This window comes from Spermophilus citellus (genome assembly GCF_964194105.1).
Source record: "Spermophilus citellus genome assembly, chromosome: 6".
In the NCBI taxonomy this organism is placed as follows: domain Eukaryota; kingdom Metazoa; phylum Chordata; class Mammalia; order Rodentia; family Sciuridae; genus Spermophilus; species Spermophilus citellus.
Window position 1 is genome coordinate 154,104,594 of NC_138187.1, and position 17,202 is coordinate 154,121,795.

General features: G+C 36.3%; 1 protein-coding gene across 1 annotated transcript in view; it reads right to left on the reverse strand.

Moving 5' to 3' along the window:
- The window catches only part of AXDND1 (axonemal dynein light chain domain containing 1), a 99,158-nt gene that overhangs the window by 46,841 nt on the left and 35,115 nt on the right, over nucleotides 1–17,202 (reverse strand). Inside the window, exons 13-16 of the mRNA XM_081299384.1 lie at nucleotides 7,788–7,889; nucleotides 6,193–6,353; nucleotides 4,769–4,844; nucleotides 2,681–2,915 (exon numbers count right to left, since the gene is read on the reverse strand). Of these exons, the coding sequence (XP_081155510.1) occupies nucleotides 2,681–2,915; nucleotides 4,769–4,844; nucleotides 6,193–6,353; nucleotides 7,788–7,889 (574 nt within the window). The remainder of the gene's footprint in view (nucleotides 1–2,680; nucleotides 2,916–4,768; nucleotides 4,845–6,192; nucleotides 6,354–7,787; nucleotides 7,890–17,202) is intronic.

Consider the following 17,202-nt stretch of genomic DNA (forward strand, 5'->3'; position numbering starts at 1 on the left):
AATTGCAGGAGGGATGATGTGTGTAATTCTTCACTGCCTTCTTCAATGTGTCTTCTTACACTAAAATCAGGCACAGTTTTATTGAGGATGTAGCTCAGAAATACCAGGAAGAGAAAAAAAAAAGTATACCACCATATAGCAACCATTGGAAAAACAAATCAGAAAACAAATAATATCAGAAAAATAAACTTTAAAATAAAAAAAATTTACTAAAAATAAAGTAATACTTTATACTGATAAAAGGGTCAAATCATGAAGAAGCTAAACAATTATAAACTTGTATGCATCCAATAACACAGCACCACAATATATAAAACAAAAACTAAGAGAAATAAAAGAAGTATGTAATTAAAACATAATAGTGACTCCAATACCCTACCCACAAAAATATTAACAGAGGTTCAACAAGGAAATATGAGACTTAAACAGCATTATAAAACCAAATAGACCTATCAGACAGTTATACAACACTCTACCCAACAAACTTGCATTCTTATCAAATACACAAGAACATTCGTTCTCCAAGAAGACAAGGTGCTAGGCCATAATGGAGGGAGACCCTCATTGTTATACAAAATTACACATAAGAGGTTGTGAGGGGAATGAGAAAATAAACAAGGAGAGAAATGAATTACAGTAGATGGGGTAGAGAGAGAAGATGGGAGGGGAGGGGAGGGGGGGATAGTAGAGGATAGGAAAGGTAGCAGAATACAACAGTTACTAATAGGGCATTATGTAAAATTGTGGATGTATAACCGACGTGATTCTGCAATCTGTATTTGGGGTAAAATTGGGAGTTCATAACCAACTTGAATCTAATGTATGAAATATGATATGTCAAGAGCTTTGTAATGTTTTGAACAACCAATAAAAAAAAACCTCAATAAAATTAAAAGGACAGAAATAATGTCAAGTGTATCAACCCACAATAGAATGAAATTGGAATTCAATAATAGAAAAATTTAGGAAACTCAAAAATGTGTGGAAATAACATTCCAGATAACCACTGAACCAGAAAAGGAAACTCATAAAATACTTGAGATGAATAAAATGAAAAATATAGCATACCCACACTTACGGAAATTAGGAAAAGCAGATCTAAAAAGGATAATTTATAGCTCTGAGTGCCTAAATTAAGAAAGAAGAAAGAAATCAATAATCTAGCCTTTCATCATATGACACTAAAAATAGGAAAACAAACTAAACCTAAAGCAACCAGAAGGAAGGAAATAATTATAACTATAGTGAAAAATAATGACATAGAGAAAAGAAACACAATATACAGAATAAATGAATCCAAAAGCTGGTTCTTTGCAAAGATAAAAAAATTTTGAAAAATCTTTACCTAGTTTTTACAAAGAAAAAGCCTGAAAACTCAATTTACTAGAATCAGAAATGAAAAAGGGAACAACTACCAACTCCACAGAAATAAAAAAAATTATAAATAAATCCCATGAACAACTGTGCTAAAAAATTATATGACCTAGATAAAATGGACAAAACCTTCATGACTTTGAATTTGGCAAAGGATTTTTAGTTATGACAGCAAAAATGCTATCAATAATAGGACACTATCAAGAAAATGAAGACAACCTACAGAGTGGGAGGAGATATTTGCAGTTCAGATATCTGAAAAAGGACTTGTATCCAGAATATATAAAGAACTCTTACAACTCAATTATAAGACATGACTGGATTAAAACATGATAAAAAGATCTGAATGTACACTTAACCCAAAGAAAATATACAAATAGTCAAAGAGCCTTTTAAATATGCCTGAAATAATTTGTCATCAGGAAAACATAAATCAAAACCATAAGATATTTATTTCACACACACTACTATGGCAAGAATTAAAAAAAATTAAGATAACCACAAGTGTAGTAATATCAGAACCCTCATACTTGCTAGTGGGAATGTAAAATAATGCAGCCTCTTTAAAAACTGTGGCAGTCTCCAAAAGTTCAATATAGTATTACTAAATGAACAGGAATTCCACTCTTGGGGATACATCAAACAGAAATGAAAAGCAAACACATGTCCACACAGAAATGTGTACACAAATGACTATACCAGCATTTGTATTCATAATAGCCAAGACAGGAAAGCAACCAAAATGTCTATCAATGGATGTACTAATAAAATGTGACATACATATGCAATGGAATATTATTTGGCCATAAAAGTGAATGAAGTAGTGATACATACCACAACACAAGTGAAACCTGAAAACATAATGCCAAGTGAAAGAAGTCTTTTATAATTATATAAGATCACAAAGTATATGATTTCATTCACGTGAAAGGCCAGAACTGGGAAATCTATAGGGACAGAGGTAGACTTAAGACTAAGTTAGCAATGGGGAGATAAGGGTAAAAGCTAAAGGATATAGGTTTATTTATACTGTGATAAAAATATTCTAAAATTGATTGTGATAAAAAAATAAATAATCAAAATGTAATAACAGATACACCTGACTGAATACATTCTGTACAATTTAAATAGGTGATTTATATTGTATATGTAAATTAACCTCAATAAAATAATGCTCAATGCTTTAATCAGCTTGTTTTTAAAATGATATGATCACTTTCATTTTAGCTACTAAATAAATTCAAAATAATAATTACTGTTAAAATGCTTTCTAGTCCTAAGAAATTGTCATTGTTTTTTTTCTTACCATTATCTCCACTTATTCTTATTTCATATTCTTTGTAGAGTTTTCCTATGCTTTTCAAAATGTCCTCCATGTCCCGTCGCTCTGGTGGCACCTCCCCCTCCATATTTTTATGGCGACTAAAAATTCCAAGCCCAATATTCACCCAGTTTTCCTGTAAATGTTTAATAATCTTGAGGGTATCATGTTTTGACATTAGAGCATCCCCAGTATACTTTAACTTCTGTTCAGCCAGCATCTAGAGAATAAAGAGGAGGAGGAAGTAGCACATTATTCATCAAAGTCTACCTAGATCCTTATTCCCCAGTTACCCTTGATTACTTTGGAGTTACATAGCCATTTTACTATTGTTCATACCATTTCTTCTCCAAAAAAGTGTGAAAGTATTTCATTTTTAAAAGCAATATAAATTTAACTTAATTTTAATACCTATGAAATAATGCACAGTTTGCCAGGATGAAAATCATTATATTGAATCCTATGAGGGATAGGCTAAGTCCTAAAGAGCTGAACATGTTTTATTATAGCAAGGTTGTAATATGTCTGTTTACATGATCCCCATTATACTGGAAAATTTACTAGCATGAATAAGTGTTTGATTCATATAAAATTTATTGGTCTCTCCCAAGTCCAACTCCTAAACAAGAAATACCAATAATATTAGTGAAAAAAATAAAGAACAATTTAGACATAAAGTTTGTTATTATTTGTTACTCAGATAAATAGATTTATCACCCACCTTTTATTAAGAGTAATCACTGTAAGGAAGAATTTTAACAGACCAACTAAGAATAAGATTTTTGGAGTTAGACCCAGATTCAAATGCTCACTGTACCACTTACTATTCATAGATAACTTAAGTAATTTAACACTTCTATGCTTTAATTTCTGCATATGTAAGATAAGGATTACAAGATCTGCACCATATAGTTGCCAAAAAAGTAAGATAACACATGGAAAGCACTTTCAGCCTAACAAAGAATAAGTTTTTAATAATGACAATTATTATTATTCCGGTAAACATGACTTTTTAAATTTTATCTATGTACATCAAAACTGCCGGTATATAGTAAAAAGTCTCTAAAGTAGATATATAGTATATAGACCACAAACATGAGAATATTATGATCCCAAAAGCAAAGAAAATGGGTTCTTGGGAATCTAGATGAGATTTCATTAGATCATGAATTTGCTATTAACCTTGGAAGTATTTCAGTTTAGTATGTTTTTGGCAGACTACTGTAACATAATAATTTAATTAATGAAACTTATTTTCAAAGGTCAACCCCATTTTAAAAGAAGTAATTAGGGCTGGGGATGTGGCTCAAGTGGTAGCGCACTCGCCCAGCATGTGTGAGTTTGATTCTCAGCACCACATAAAAATAAAATAAAGATATTGTGTCCACCTAAAACTAAAAAAAATAAATATTTTTAAAGAAGATGTGATTAATTAAAAGATGTGATTAAAAATATATATGTAATATTATGTATGGTTTACTACAGTAAAAAAGATGTTATTAATTTTTCTTGGCGGGGGGGGGGGTACTGGGGATTGAACTCAGGGCACTCCACCACTGAGCCATATCCCCAGCCCTATTTTGTATTTTATTTAGAGACAGGATCTCACTGAGTTGCTTAGTACCTTGCTATTGCTGAGGCTGGCTTTGAACTCGAGATTCTCCTGCCTCAGTCTCCCAAGCCACTAGGATTACAGGCATGTACCATCATGCAAAGAATATGTTATTAATTTTTAAAGCCCAATTTGTCCTTAAGACAAAAGCCAGATTTGTGTCAAAATAAGCACAAATGTTACTTATGTCCAAATGACAGAATCTGAACTACTCCCTCACTGCTACCCAGGTATCTGATCCCTTTGTTCCCACTAGCAGCCTAACTTTATTTTACCCCAAAATCTGAAATAGAATTTACAATGTTTAAGCATATTTTTAAATCATTGTGGTCTTTCTGTTTTGTCTTTCATAAAACTAATAATGGTACTTTTAAAGGATAAGCTGTAACTCAGATGGAGGTGAGGAGTTTCAATTTTACAACCAACACTTCAATTTCCAAGCTGTTTTTAGAAAGTCTTACCCTTTGCCATTGCCTGAAGTCTGAAAGAACTAAATTGCATAAATTTCCCTTATTAGAGGATAAAATGTCTTTTGCACTGGAAGAAGAAAAAAGAGCAAGAGAAAGGTCTTAGAATGAGGTATAAACGAAGAAAATCATAGGTCCATACAGTAACAATTCTCCTCAACAATTTTTAAGCATGTTTTCCAGATTCAACCCTCACCCCATAGACAATCATCCTTATTTTTTATTAACATAATAAAATTGTATTTATTGTATAAATTAGTGGGCTTCACTGTGAGCATTCATCTTTAAATTTACACATATATATTTTTTATTTTTAGATTCTAAGTGAACCTGAGCAATTGTCACAGGCCCATGGGAAACAATAGTATCTTTTTAAAAGGGTGGGCTGTAGCCTTGGGAACTCAAAACTAGATCAATATAAGAAGAATTCCTGACACATACAGGAGCTTCTTTTAATTTCTCCAAAGTCTCAGAAGGAAAGCCTGTTTTTAAAAAAGAAGAGTGAATTATGGCCAACCGTGCTAGTCTCACAGATAAGAGTCAGAGAAGTATGCACATGGCAGCAGCAATCAGCCTGGAGATATACCAGTTTCCGTTTCCAGAACTTCCAATCTACTAAGTGGGAAACCTTTTAGGGTTTGTGAAAAACTGAAACTAATGTACTCAACTTGACACAGAAATGGTACCTAAAAGATGTCTCTTTGACAATGTATCTTAAAGGTGAAGAAAAAATACTTAGAAATTATCCTGTCTATATCCAAAGTATAGATGCCCATTATACTTTGGATAGTGATTCATCCAGTCTCAACTTCACTAACTTATTATTAGCTTCTTCCATTATCAGTACTCTAATCATTAAAAAATATGATATTCAATCAAAATTGATCTTTCTGTAAATGTCACCCATTGATTCTACTTCTCTAAAATGCACTATGCTACAGAATTTGCAAATATTCAGATATTTGGATATTCAAGTGTGCCAACAGTAATAACATAAATTGACTTTATTTTAAAAAGAGAGAAAAGAAAAATAGTTGGACTTAAATGAAGGCAACAGGGGCTGGGGCTCAGTGCTTGCCTCACATGTGTGAGGCATTAGGTTTGATTCTCAGCACTTTATATAAACAAAGAAAATAAAGGTCCATTGACAACTAAAAAAAATTTTTTTTTTTTTAAATGAAGGCAACAGCAGTAAGGCAAGGAAATCAAGAGGGACCTCGGAAATAATGAACACTACAAACCACCAAAGTGTTCAAGGTCCGTAACAGCATTCTGCCCTAGTAAGGGATGCTGGTTAATTCCCCTAATATCAATGTTAGAGTAATTACAAAGTGGGAGAGAAAGAGACAGAGAGAATTGGACTGAGTTATCAGATGTGATATGATAAAATCAGAAAAAAAAGATTCTTGGAGACCCACTTATTTATGAAGAACTGCTGCCATTTGATAAGGCCATCTTTAATTATCTGCAATGTCTCCTTTGTAGATTCTTCGTTTCGTTCCGCCTCCTTTTTAAATTTGTTCATTGAGATTTTCCATTTCACTGTCAACTTCTGTAACACTGCAAGGTCTACAGTGTCCTAAAATGCACAGAATCTAATTATCCACTTATTCATGTAACAAATATTTATTAACATTATTAATATTAACCAGGCCATTATTAATATTACAATACTTCGAACAATCCATAGCAAATGTATCAAAACTTTATGAAGAAATTCCTCTTTCAAAATATCATTAGTGACAGAATTTTCAATGATACTTTAAATATTAGGGATAAGACTTTTTCCTTCTGAAACATGGACCAAATTTTCCAAACATGGACTTTCAAAGGGGCAGGTGATACACTGGCAATAACAAGAACCAGGAAGCCAGACAGGATCAAATGTGAATCCTAGACATTCACTGGCTGTGCAACCTTGAGTAACATTATTTAATCTATTTGAAGTTAATTCTTGTTATCCATAAATTAGCAACCTGTTGTGGTTTAGATATGAGGCATCCCCCCAAAACTCATGTGTGAGACAATATAAGAATTTTCAGAGGTGAAATGATTATGAGAGGTGTGACCCAATCAGTGTATTAATCCACAGATATGAATTAACTAGGCGAGCTAGATGTAGCTGGAGGAGGTAGGTTACTGGGGTGTGCCTTTGGGGTTTATATTTTGTCCCTGGGGAATGAAATTCTCTCTGCTTTCTGGTTGCTGTGTTTTGAGCTGCTTTCTTCTGCCCCACCCTCCTGCCATGATAGTCTGCCTCATCTTCGGTCCTAAGGTATGGAATCCACAAACCATGAACTGAGACCTCTAAAACTTGAGTGCCAAATAAACTTTTCCCCCTCTACATCATTCTTCTCAGTTCTTTTGGTAAAAAAAAAAAAAAATACAAAAACAAAACCAAAAAACCTGTTTAAAACAAAATCCTGGGGCTGGGGTTGTGGCTCAGCAATAGAGCGCTCGCCTGGCACATGCAGGGCGCTGGGTTCAATCCCCAGCACCACATAGAATAAATAAATTAAATAAAGATATATTTTAAAGTATCCATGTGCTTATAAAAAATCCCTAATACATATCTCATCAAATTGTTTTAAGAATTAAAGGAAATGACAAGTGTAAATGGTTTGACTCAATAGAAACACACTAAATGACAGTTCCTTCCTTTTCTCCCCCCCCAAAAAATCATTGAATTTTCTGATAAACTTGCACAGAATGTATCTATAAAACAACTACTTACTTTATTTTTAGTTTAAACACTACTAGAATAATTCTACGAAAAACATCATAGTGTTATTAAGCTCAAATTATCAGAATTACAATAGAAGAGGAATTTAAGGAAGTAAGAGCCTTCATTTACTCTCCCTTAAATTTTTTTTCCATTCTACTCACAAAAAAAGCACAAATATAAAACTATATTTAAAATTTTGCAAATTTAACAAAGCAAATCAATATTTGGGTCCTAACCCTCAACACCTGCAGTCTCTTCTCCCATAATGTAAGCTGACTGAGCTTTTACCTTGTTTGACAGCAATATGATGAAATGCCTTGCATATTTATTCCAACCTTTTTCATTGAGGTAGAGTCTTTTAGCCAAAATGACTCTATTTCTTTCAATTACCTACAAAAAATAATTTACCATGATCAGGAACCTAAAACATTAACAAATCACTATAATTTATTATAGTAGTTTCACATGTCAATGTTTCATTGAATCATTATCTGAATCAAAATTTTTTGTTTAACCACTAATTGAATCACAAATTAATATTTTCTAAAACTACTGAACTGTAACCAAACTCAAGTATAGTACATAGTAGAGGTTTTTAAACAATTTGATCTCAAGAACCCTTTATACTCAAAAAAACTACTGAAGGGCTAGGGATGTGGCTCAAGCGGTAGCATGCTTGCCTGGCATGCGTGTGGCCAGGGTTCGGTCCTCAGCACCACATACAAACAAAGATGTTGTGTCTGCCGAAAACTAAAAAATAAATATTAAAATTCTCTCTCTCTTAAAAAAATTAAAAAAAAAACTACTGAAGATTCCAAAGTGCTTTTATCTGTATGGACTACATCTATTTATTATACTGGAAATTATATTTATTATACTGGAAATTAAACTAAAATTATTTAATATATATATTTATTTGTCAATTCACTTAAAGTGTTAGTAAATCCATTATATGTTAATATAAATAGAATTTTAACAAACTACATTTTTTTAAAAATGAATAAAATGTTATTGTTTTACATTTTTACAAGTATTTTTAATATATGCCTAGTAGAGTTGATTCTCATATTTGCTTTTGCATTCAATCTGCTGCAACAACCCTTGTCTAATAGCTTCTAAAAAATCCACTGCATACTCATAAATGAATGAGAGTGAAAATGGAAAATAACAACTTTTTAAAATACATTTTTAGTTGTAGGTGGACACAATGCCTTTATTTTTTTTTTTAATTTATTTTTATGTGGTGCTGAGGATTGAACCCAGTGCTAGGCAAGTGTTCTACCACTGAGCCACAACCCCAGCCCCAGAAAGAACATCTTAATGTTATTAAGAAATTAATTTTGACATCACAGAGCTACTAAAAGGGTCTTTTGGATCCTCTCCACTCCCCAAGGTTCCCTGAGCCACACTCTGAGAATCACTTAATGAATGACTGTTCTAGACACTGTGGATATAGCCATGAACAAAAAACAAAAGTTCTCGTTTCAGAGTTAACATTCTAGGTGATATTTTTCCAGTTGAAAGGTACTTTAGGGATAATCTAACACACACCCCGTCAATGCAAGATAATCCTGTACAGAAAGGCTTACCAGGGGTCAGTTATCTACTATTTAAATTCCTTAGTGTGAGGAAGCACACTTGTGTGGGAAGCCATTCTGATACGTGATTGGGTGGCTCCCGTTAAGGGTCTGAGGCGCTTTGGCTGTGTGGAAGCTTTCCCAGCCCTTTCCTGATGAGAGAGCCCATCCGTGTGGGGGTGTGCCTGACCACTAACCCCGGGGACCCAATCACTGACCCTGACCTTGGAGTGCAGCCCCCCCTCAACCTTCATTGGATGGAATTCTCCCCTGAATCTCTTGTTCCCCAATAAAAAGCTACTCTCTCTCTCTCCTGCTAGCCCTGAGTAATCCTTTTTTTTTTTTTTTTTTAATATTTATTTTTTAGTTCTCGGCGGACACAACATCTTTGTTGGTATGTGGTGCTGAGGATCGAACCAGGGCCGCACGCATGCCAGGCGAGCGCGCTACCGCTTGAGCCACATCCCCAGCCCCCTGAGTAATCCTTGCTGCCCTGCTGGGCGGTTAGAGGAGGGAACCAGAGAGGGGAGCCGTCTCGGACCTAGCAATATAAATAAGGTAACTGAGTCTGTGTGTTTTATTTCCATCTCATCTAGCTAACTTTATGCCTAGAACCTCATTAATGAAACCATTGTGCAGGCCGCGTGGTAGACACTTGTCTTTTTTTTTTTTTTCTCCTACTGAACTAATATGCCTAGTTCAATCTTGTTTCTTACATATATAGTGTCATGACTGTTTCCTCTGAATATGTCAATGATGGAGCAGCCACAGTCTCTCCCCATCAGGACAGCAGGCAATGACTGAGTCTGGGGTTTGCTGCTGCTACCTCTATCCCTGCTACGACCTGCTTTTGGCTCGGGCCATAGGACCTTAGTATCCCGAGACATTTTAGATTCTTAGCTCCCAAGACTGATATGGTCAGAGCTCATCATGTCTAAGTTAAAAAGCTCAGAGACACTCCAAGTGGTGGATTGCTGTCGGCCCATAAATGCAAGGAAAAGACCATTTCCTATGAAAAGGTGGTGGACCTGGACATAAATCTAGGGAAGTTGTCTGTGAAGAACTCCAAAGGCACAGCCCATAAAATGCCCAATACCTTTGCCTCATATGCAGTCTATGACTAGAACACCAAGCAGTTTGGATTCTATGATAAGATGTTCTGACCACTCATGGACTCTGTCCTGCAAAGTTTTAATGGGACCATTTTGCCTATGGGAAAATCTACACTATGAAAGAAGTCCATGGTGACCCTGAAAAAAGAGGGATAATCCCCAATTCATTTGACCACATCTTTACCCACATCTCTTGATCACAGAATCAGCAGTACCTTGAACAGGGCTTCTTTCTTAGAGATCTACCAGGAGGAGATCTGTTCTCAAAGAATCAGACCAAAAGGCTGAGTTCAAAGAGAGTCCTGACACAGTAATGTAGACAAAGACTTATCTTCCTTTGTCATCAAAAGTATGAAGGAGATAGAGGATGTGATAAATGTGGGGAACCAGAACCAATCTCTTGGTGCTACCAACATGAATGAGCACAGCTCATGTTCTTGTGCTACCTCTGTCATCACTATCAAGAGCAGTGAAGTCAGTCTTGATGGTGGAAACCACATCCAGGTAGGGAACCTGGTAGATCTTGTTGGCAGTAAATGGCAAGTCAAGATCAGTGCACAGGGGAAAAACTGAAGGAAGCAACAAAGATCAACCTTCCCTTTCAGCCTTGGGTAATGCCATCTCTGCCCTGGTAGATGAGAAAAGCATTCACATTCCATATCCAGACTCAAAACTTACCAGGCTCCTCCCAGATTCCCCTGGTGGTGATGCGAAGATTGTACATAGCCAATGTGAGTCCTATATTATACAATGTAGAAGAGACTCTGACCACTTTGAGATATGCCACCCATGCCAAAACCATTGAGAACAAGCCAAGGGTCAATGAGGAACCAAAGGATGCCCTCCTTCGATAATTCCAAGAAGAAAATGCTCAACTCCAGGCCCAGCTGGAAAAGCAGTCCATTGGCAGGAGGAAGAGGCAAGAGAAGTGGAGGGAAAGTGATAGCAGTGGGGGGAGGGAGGAGAAACAGGAAGGAGAAGGGGGTGAGGAGAAAGGCAATGATGAGGATGATTACTGGGGGGAACAGCAAGAAAAACTGGATTGAGAAGCCAGGCCCTTGTAGAAGACCACAGCTTGGTTGTAGAAGAGAAGATGAGGAGACTGGGTTGTGGCTCAGTAACAGAGCATTTCCCTGGCATATGTGAGGCCCTGGGTTTGATCCTCAGCACTGCAGATAAATAAATCAATAAAGGTCCATTGATAGCTAATACACACACACACACACACACACACACACACACATATTAAGGGGGGAGGGGAGAGAGACAGAGAGAGAGAAGTTGAGGCTGCTAAATAAGAAGGAGAAAAAGATAGATGGAGGACATGCAGCAGGAGAAGGATGCTGCTGAGATGCTAGGTGCCAAAATCAAGGTACCATGCATTCCTAGGCCCTTTCCCCCATCACTGCTTTTTCTTTTACTTAAAAAAAATACAGGGACTGGGGATGTGGCTCAAGAGGTAGCACGCTCACCTGGCATGTGTGTGGCCCGGGTTCGATTCTTAACACCACATACAAAGATGTTGTGTCTGCCGAAAACGAAAAAATAAATATTAAAAAAAAAAATACAAAGGCCAGGCACAGTGGTGTATGTCTGTAATCCTAGTTACTCGGGAGGCTAAGGCAGAAGGATCCAAGTTAACAGCCATCCTGGACAACTAAGCAAGACCCTGTGTTAAAATAAAAAGGGTTGGGGGAATACACAGTGGTAGAACACTTGCCTAGCATGCATGAGAGCCTATACTGAACACCACACACAAACACACATTCACGAAAAAGATACTAAGGACTTTTTTTGGTTAGCCACTTCCAACAGCTCCATGTTCATCTAGCCCTCAATAAACATTTGTTGAATTGAATTAAAATGAAGAAAACAATTTTTTCAAATTTAAAAAAAAATAAAAATTGGATTTATAATAATAATTAAATATACGCACAGTATAAAGAACAGCAATAACTCTAATACCCATGATGTATCCCCCCACACCAGACCTTAAATTATACTACAGAGTATATGGCATGGTATTGGCACCAAAACAGACATGAAGACCAATGAAACAGAATAGAAGACACAGAGACACACCCACATAAACAGTTATCTCATACTAGACAAGGGCACCATAAACATACATTGGAGAAAAGATAACCTCTTCAACAAATGGTGCTGGGAAAACTGGAAATCCATATGTAGTAGACTGAAATTGAAACCCTATCTCTCACCCTGCACAAAACTCAATTCAAAGTGGATCAAGGACCTAGGCATTAGACCAGAGACCCTGTGCCTACTAGAAGAAAATATACAACCAACACTCCATCATGTCAGCTTGGTAACTGAGTTCCTCAATAGGACTCCTAAAGTGCAAGAAGTAAAACCAGGAATCAATAAATGCAATGGAATCAAACTAAAAAGCTTCTTCACAGTCAAGGAAACAATCAAGAGTATGAAGAGAGAGCCTACAGAATGGGAGAAAATCTTTGCCACCTGCACCTTAGATAGAGCATTAATTCCCAGGATATACAATGAACTAAAAAACTTAACACCAAAACCCAAATAACTCAATCAATAAATGGGCAAAGGAACTGAACACACACCTCACAGAAGAAATATGATTGGTCGGGTCTGGGACTGTGGCTCAGTGGTAGAGCGCTCACCTAGCACATGCGAGGCCCTGGATTCGATCCCCAACACCTCATAAAAATAAATAAATTAATTAAATAAAGGTATTTAAAAATGTAAGCATAATATATTATAAAAAAAGAAATAGATCGGTCAACAAATATATGAAAAAATGTTCAACATCTCTAGCAATTAGAAATATGCAAATTAAAACTATACTGATATTCCATCTCACTCCAGTCAGAATGGCAATTATCAAGAATACAAGTAACAATAAAAGTTGGAGAGGATGTGGGGAACAAGGTACACTTATATATTGCTGATGGGACTGCAAACCACAATGGAAAGCAGTATGGAATTCCTTAGAAAACTTGGAATGGAAAACATAAGAAGAGAGTACAATATCTAGATTACAAATGAAAACAATTCATATAATTTTCTTTCTCAGGTTTTAGTGAAAGGTATGCAGCAGAATCTTTAGAAGCTTCTGCTGTTCCCTTCCCTCAGAGGGTACACCTCATCCTGAATTTGGTTCTTACCGTTTCCTTCCTCTTCTTTAAAGTCCTTCCATTTATGTATATAACTTTAAATAAAACAGAGGTCAGTTTCATGTGATTTCTTACTTTTCAAAAATGATTATTGGGGTTGGGGCTGGGGCTCAGCAATAGAGTGCTTGCCTAGCATGTGCAAGGTGCTGGGTTCAATCCTCAACACCACATAAAATTAATAAAGATATTGTGTCCAACTACAATAACAACAAAAACTTTAAAAAAATAATAAATAAAAACAATTACCAATGACTTTTTTACAATTCTGCATCAGGATGGATGTAACCTAGATAAGGTTTGACCATTCCAGAGGAATATGGGACAACTATCTCCACCTATTTTCTTTCTTCTCATCTTGTCAGATCTAGCATTATTTTAAGAACCATCTCGTGAAATTGCCTTATAGTGAATTTGCAGTCATTTCAATGCCATTGAACTTTTTTCTTACATGGGTTGCTTTTACACTGGGTCTCATTAGGTGTCTGCCCTGAATTTGATCTATTTGTCCCTGAAGACAGAATATCATGGTAATTGGGAGTTCAGGCTCTACAGCAGACTTGCTAGGCATTACCTATGTAAACTTAGGCAAATTCCCTGAGTCCCAATTTCCTCATGTGAAAAATGAGGGTAATTATGGCCCTCTTTCATGAGATCACTAAAAAAACAGTGCTAATTACTCCTTTAGTAAATATCTGACACACAGTAATGAATGATAGCTGCTATTCTTTTAAATGTTATAATCATAGTATTATTAATGTTAATAACATTAATAAGGATAATCTATACATGTATCCCTGCTAATATTTCATTTGTTTGGATAAGCCTATCATTCTAGATTGATGCAATATTTGAATCTCTCAGTTTTTAAGTTTTTGTCAACTATTTTTGTTTTATCAACCAGAATATGGCATATTGCCTGACCCATAAGGTGCTCAAACTTTGCTTTAAAAATTAATATTTCCCGGGTCTGGGGTTGTGTCTCAGTGGTAGAGCACTTGCCTAGCATGCAAGAGGCACTGGGTTCAATCCTTAGCACCACATAAATGTAAAATAAAGATATTGTGTCCACCTAAAACTAAAAAATAAATATTTTTTTAAAAAATTAATATTTCCTGCCAGGCGTGGTGGTGCACACCTGTAATCCCAGGGACTTGGGGAGCTGAAGCAGGAGGATCACAAATTCAAAGCCACTCTAAGCGACTCAGCAAGACCCTGTGTCTAATTAAGATCTTTTAGTTAAATTTTAGAGTTTTCACTACTGTTTAGGTCTTATTCCTGTTGTTTTGCCTCTGCATTTTTAAATTGCTAAATATTGATGTGTATTTGCTGGGTTCTGCAAACAGTATTTATCTTGTATCTAGCTACCTTAATAAAGGCTAATTAATTCAAATAATATTTACATTCATTTTTCCAGTTTTCTGACTAAATAATTTTATCACTAGCAAATAACAGAATTTTGCACCTTTCTTTCAGTATTTATACTTCTTGGTTATATTTGCATTTTATTATCTTAACTAATAAGTTCAGTGACAGCTGAAATTCTAGGAATAACAGAAAACCCTTTTCTCTTGAATGGGAATGTCTCTAACACGTCCCCAATAATGCTCCAGATTTCTAATAATTATTTCTGTCAAGTAAATAAATTTTCCCAAATAAACAAGTCTTTATAAACCCTTCAGTATATTAAATTTATCTCTAACTTTAGGGCATCTGAAACTTTGACAAGGAAGGCTTCTACATTATCATCAAATAATTGACAAGCTCCCATGGAAGGAAGGATCTAATACACAACTCTAATATAAATGTATTATGCAGGCTATCTCCATGGAGAACACTGTGACTTGCCACTAGTAGACTACCAAAGTAATCCAACTAGACCAACTTTTTAGTCTATTACGGGGTCATAATTCACTGTTAATACCCATACATCCCATATGTCAGAATATGGCAATAAAAAGGTAAACATTTTAGAAATATAGAATATTGTGGAGGGCTGGGGATGTGGCTCAAGTGGTAGCGCGTTCGACTGGCATGCGTGCGGCCCGGGTTCGATCCTCAGCACCACATACCAACAAAGATGTTGTGTCCGCCGAGAACTAAAAAATAAATATTAAAAAAAAATTCTTTCTCTCTCTCTCCTCTCTCACTCTCTCTTTAAAAAAAAAAAAAAAAGAATATTGTGGAACTTTGCAATTTCCCTAAAGAATTACCATCATGTTCCACTGCCACATTTTAATTCACTTGTTATATACCAAGGTAAAGAGACAGGGTGTGATATTCAGTGATCCTAATGATTCCATTATACAAAAAATAAGAACCACCTTTTCTAGTTTATTATTTGTGGGGAGCCATTCTGATACGTGATTGGGTGACTCCCGTTAAGGGCCTGAGGCGCTCTGGCTGTGTCGGAGCTATCCCGACCCTTTCCTGATGAGAGAGCCCATCCGTGTGGGGGTGTGCGTGACCACTGACCCTGGAGACCCAATCACTGACCCTGACCTTGGAGTGCAGCCCCCCCTCAACCTTCATTGGATGGAATTCTCCCCTGAATCTCTTGTCCCCCAAATAAAAGGCTACTCCCTGGCGTGTTCGCTCTCTCTCTCTCCTGCTAGCCCAGAGTAATCCTCGCTGCCCTGCTGGGCGGCTAGAGGCGGGAACCAGGGAGGCGAGCCGTCTCGGACCTAGCAATATAAAATAAGGTACTGTCTGTGTGTTTTATTTTGATCTCTTCTAACTAACTTAATGCCTAGAACCTCATTAATGAAACCACTGCGCAGGCCGCGTGGTAGAATTGGCGCCCAACGTGGGGCATTCTGAATTAGTTAGATTGAGTGGGAGCGCATGCTAAAAAGATAAGGGAAAGAATAAATAAGGAAAATAAGAAATAAAGATATAGGAAAATAAGGAATAAAGATAAAGATAAGGAAGAGGTGACATTTGGGTCACAAAAGTACCGGGAGATATTGAAGGAAAGAGACGTTAAATTACTTAAAATGGGAAATTCTACTTCTTCGGATAAGGAAATGTATCTGACTATTTTAGACAGTATAACTAATCAGAAAGGAAAACAGATGAAGAAAACTCAGTTATTACAATTCTTAAAGATTGTAGGTGAATATTGTCCTTGGTTTTGTGACCAAGAGTCTCCAAATTTACTTACTTGGGAGAAATTAGGAAGAAAGTTACAGAGAGTCTATCTTTCTCCTGAAATACCTGGAGGTATAGAGAATATACAGAAAACTTGGACAGCCCTAGAAGTCTGTCTTTTTGAATACATGGGCCAGAGTCCATGGCCGCCAGAAGACCTTCTAAAAGGCATTCAAAGAGCTATTAGGTCTATTCAAATGGAAAATCAACCTGAAGCTAAGTTAATTTCCTTTCCCTTGAGCCGTTTTAAAACAAAAGTGCTAAAAGCCAAGACAAAGGTTAGAATTGTGCAAGCTAGCCCGCAGACAGATTGTACAGAACAGCATGATACAGAAGAAGCATCTCTAATCTTAGAGAGCCCTCCGGAAGTGGTAAACGATCTTCCTGGAGAGGAAAATACAGAAGAAACTCCTAGAGGGGCTCAAGTTTCTTCTCAACCACGTGAGTTAGAAACCCAAATTCCAAATGGCGATAGTACAGAGTCTGACAGCAGCTCACAATCTGAGGAAGAAGAATTAGACATGGAAACTCAGGACTTAGAAAGAAATTTTAATAGACTGCATTTAGCACCACCTGCCCAAGCTTTTAAAATTCGGCCGGTACCTACTAGAAGGACCAAATTTAACAGGTGTGCTGAATTAAAGATGACTTTTCTTACCCCAGTTCAGCAAGGTATTAGGAAGGCTCAAGAAATGGGAGAGGA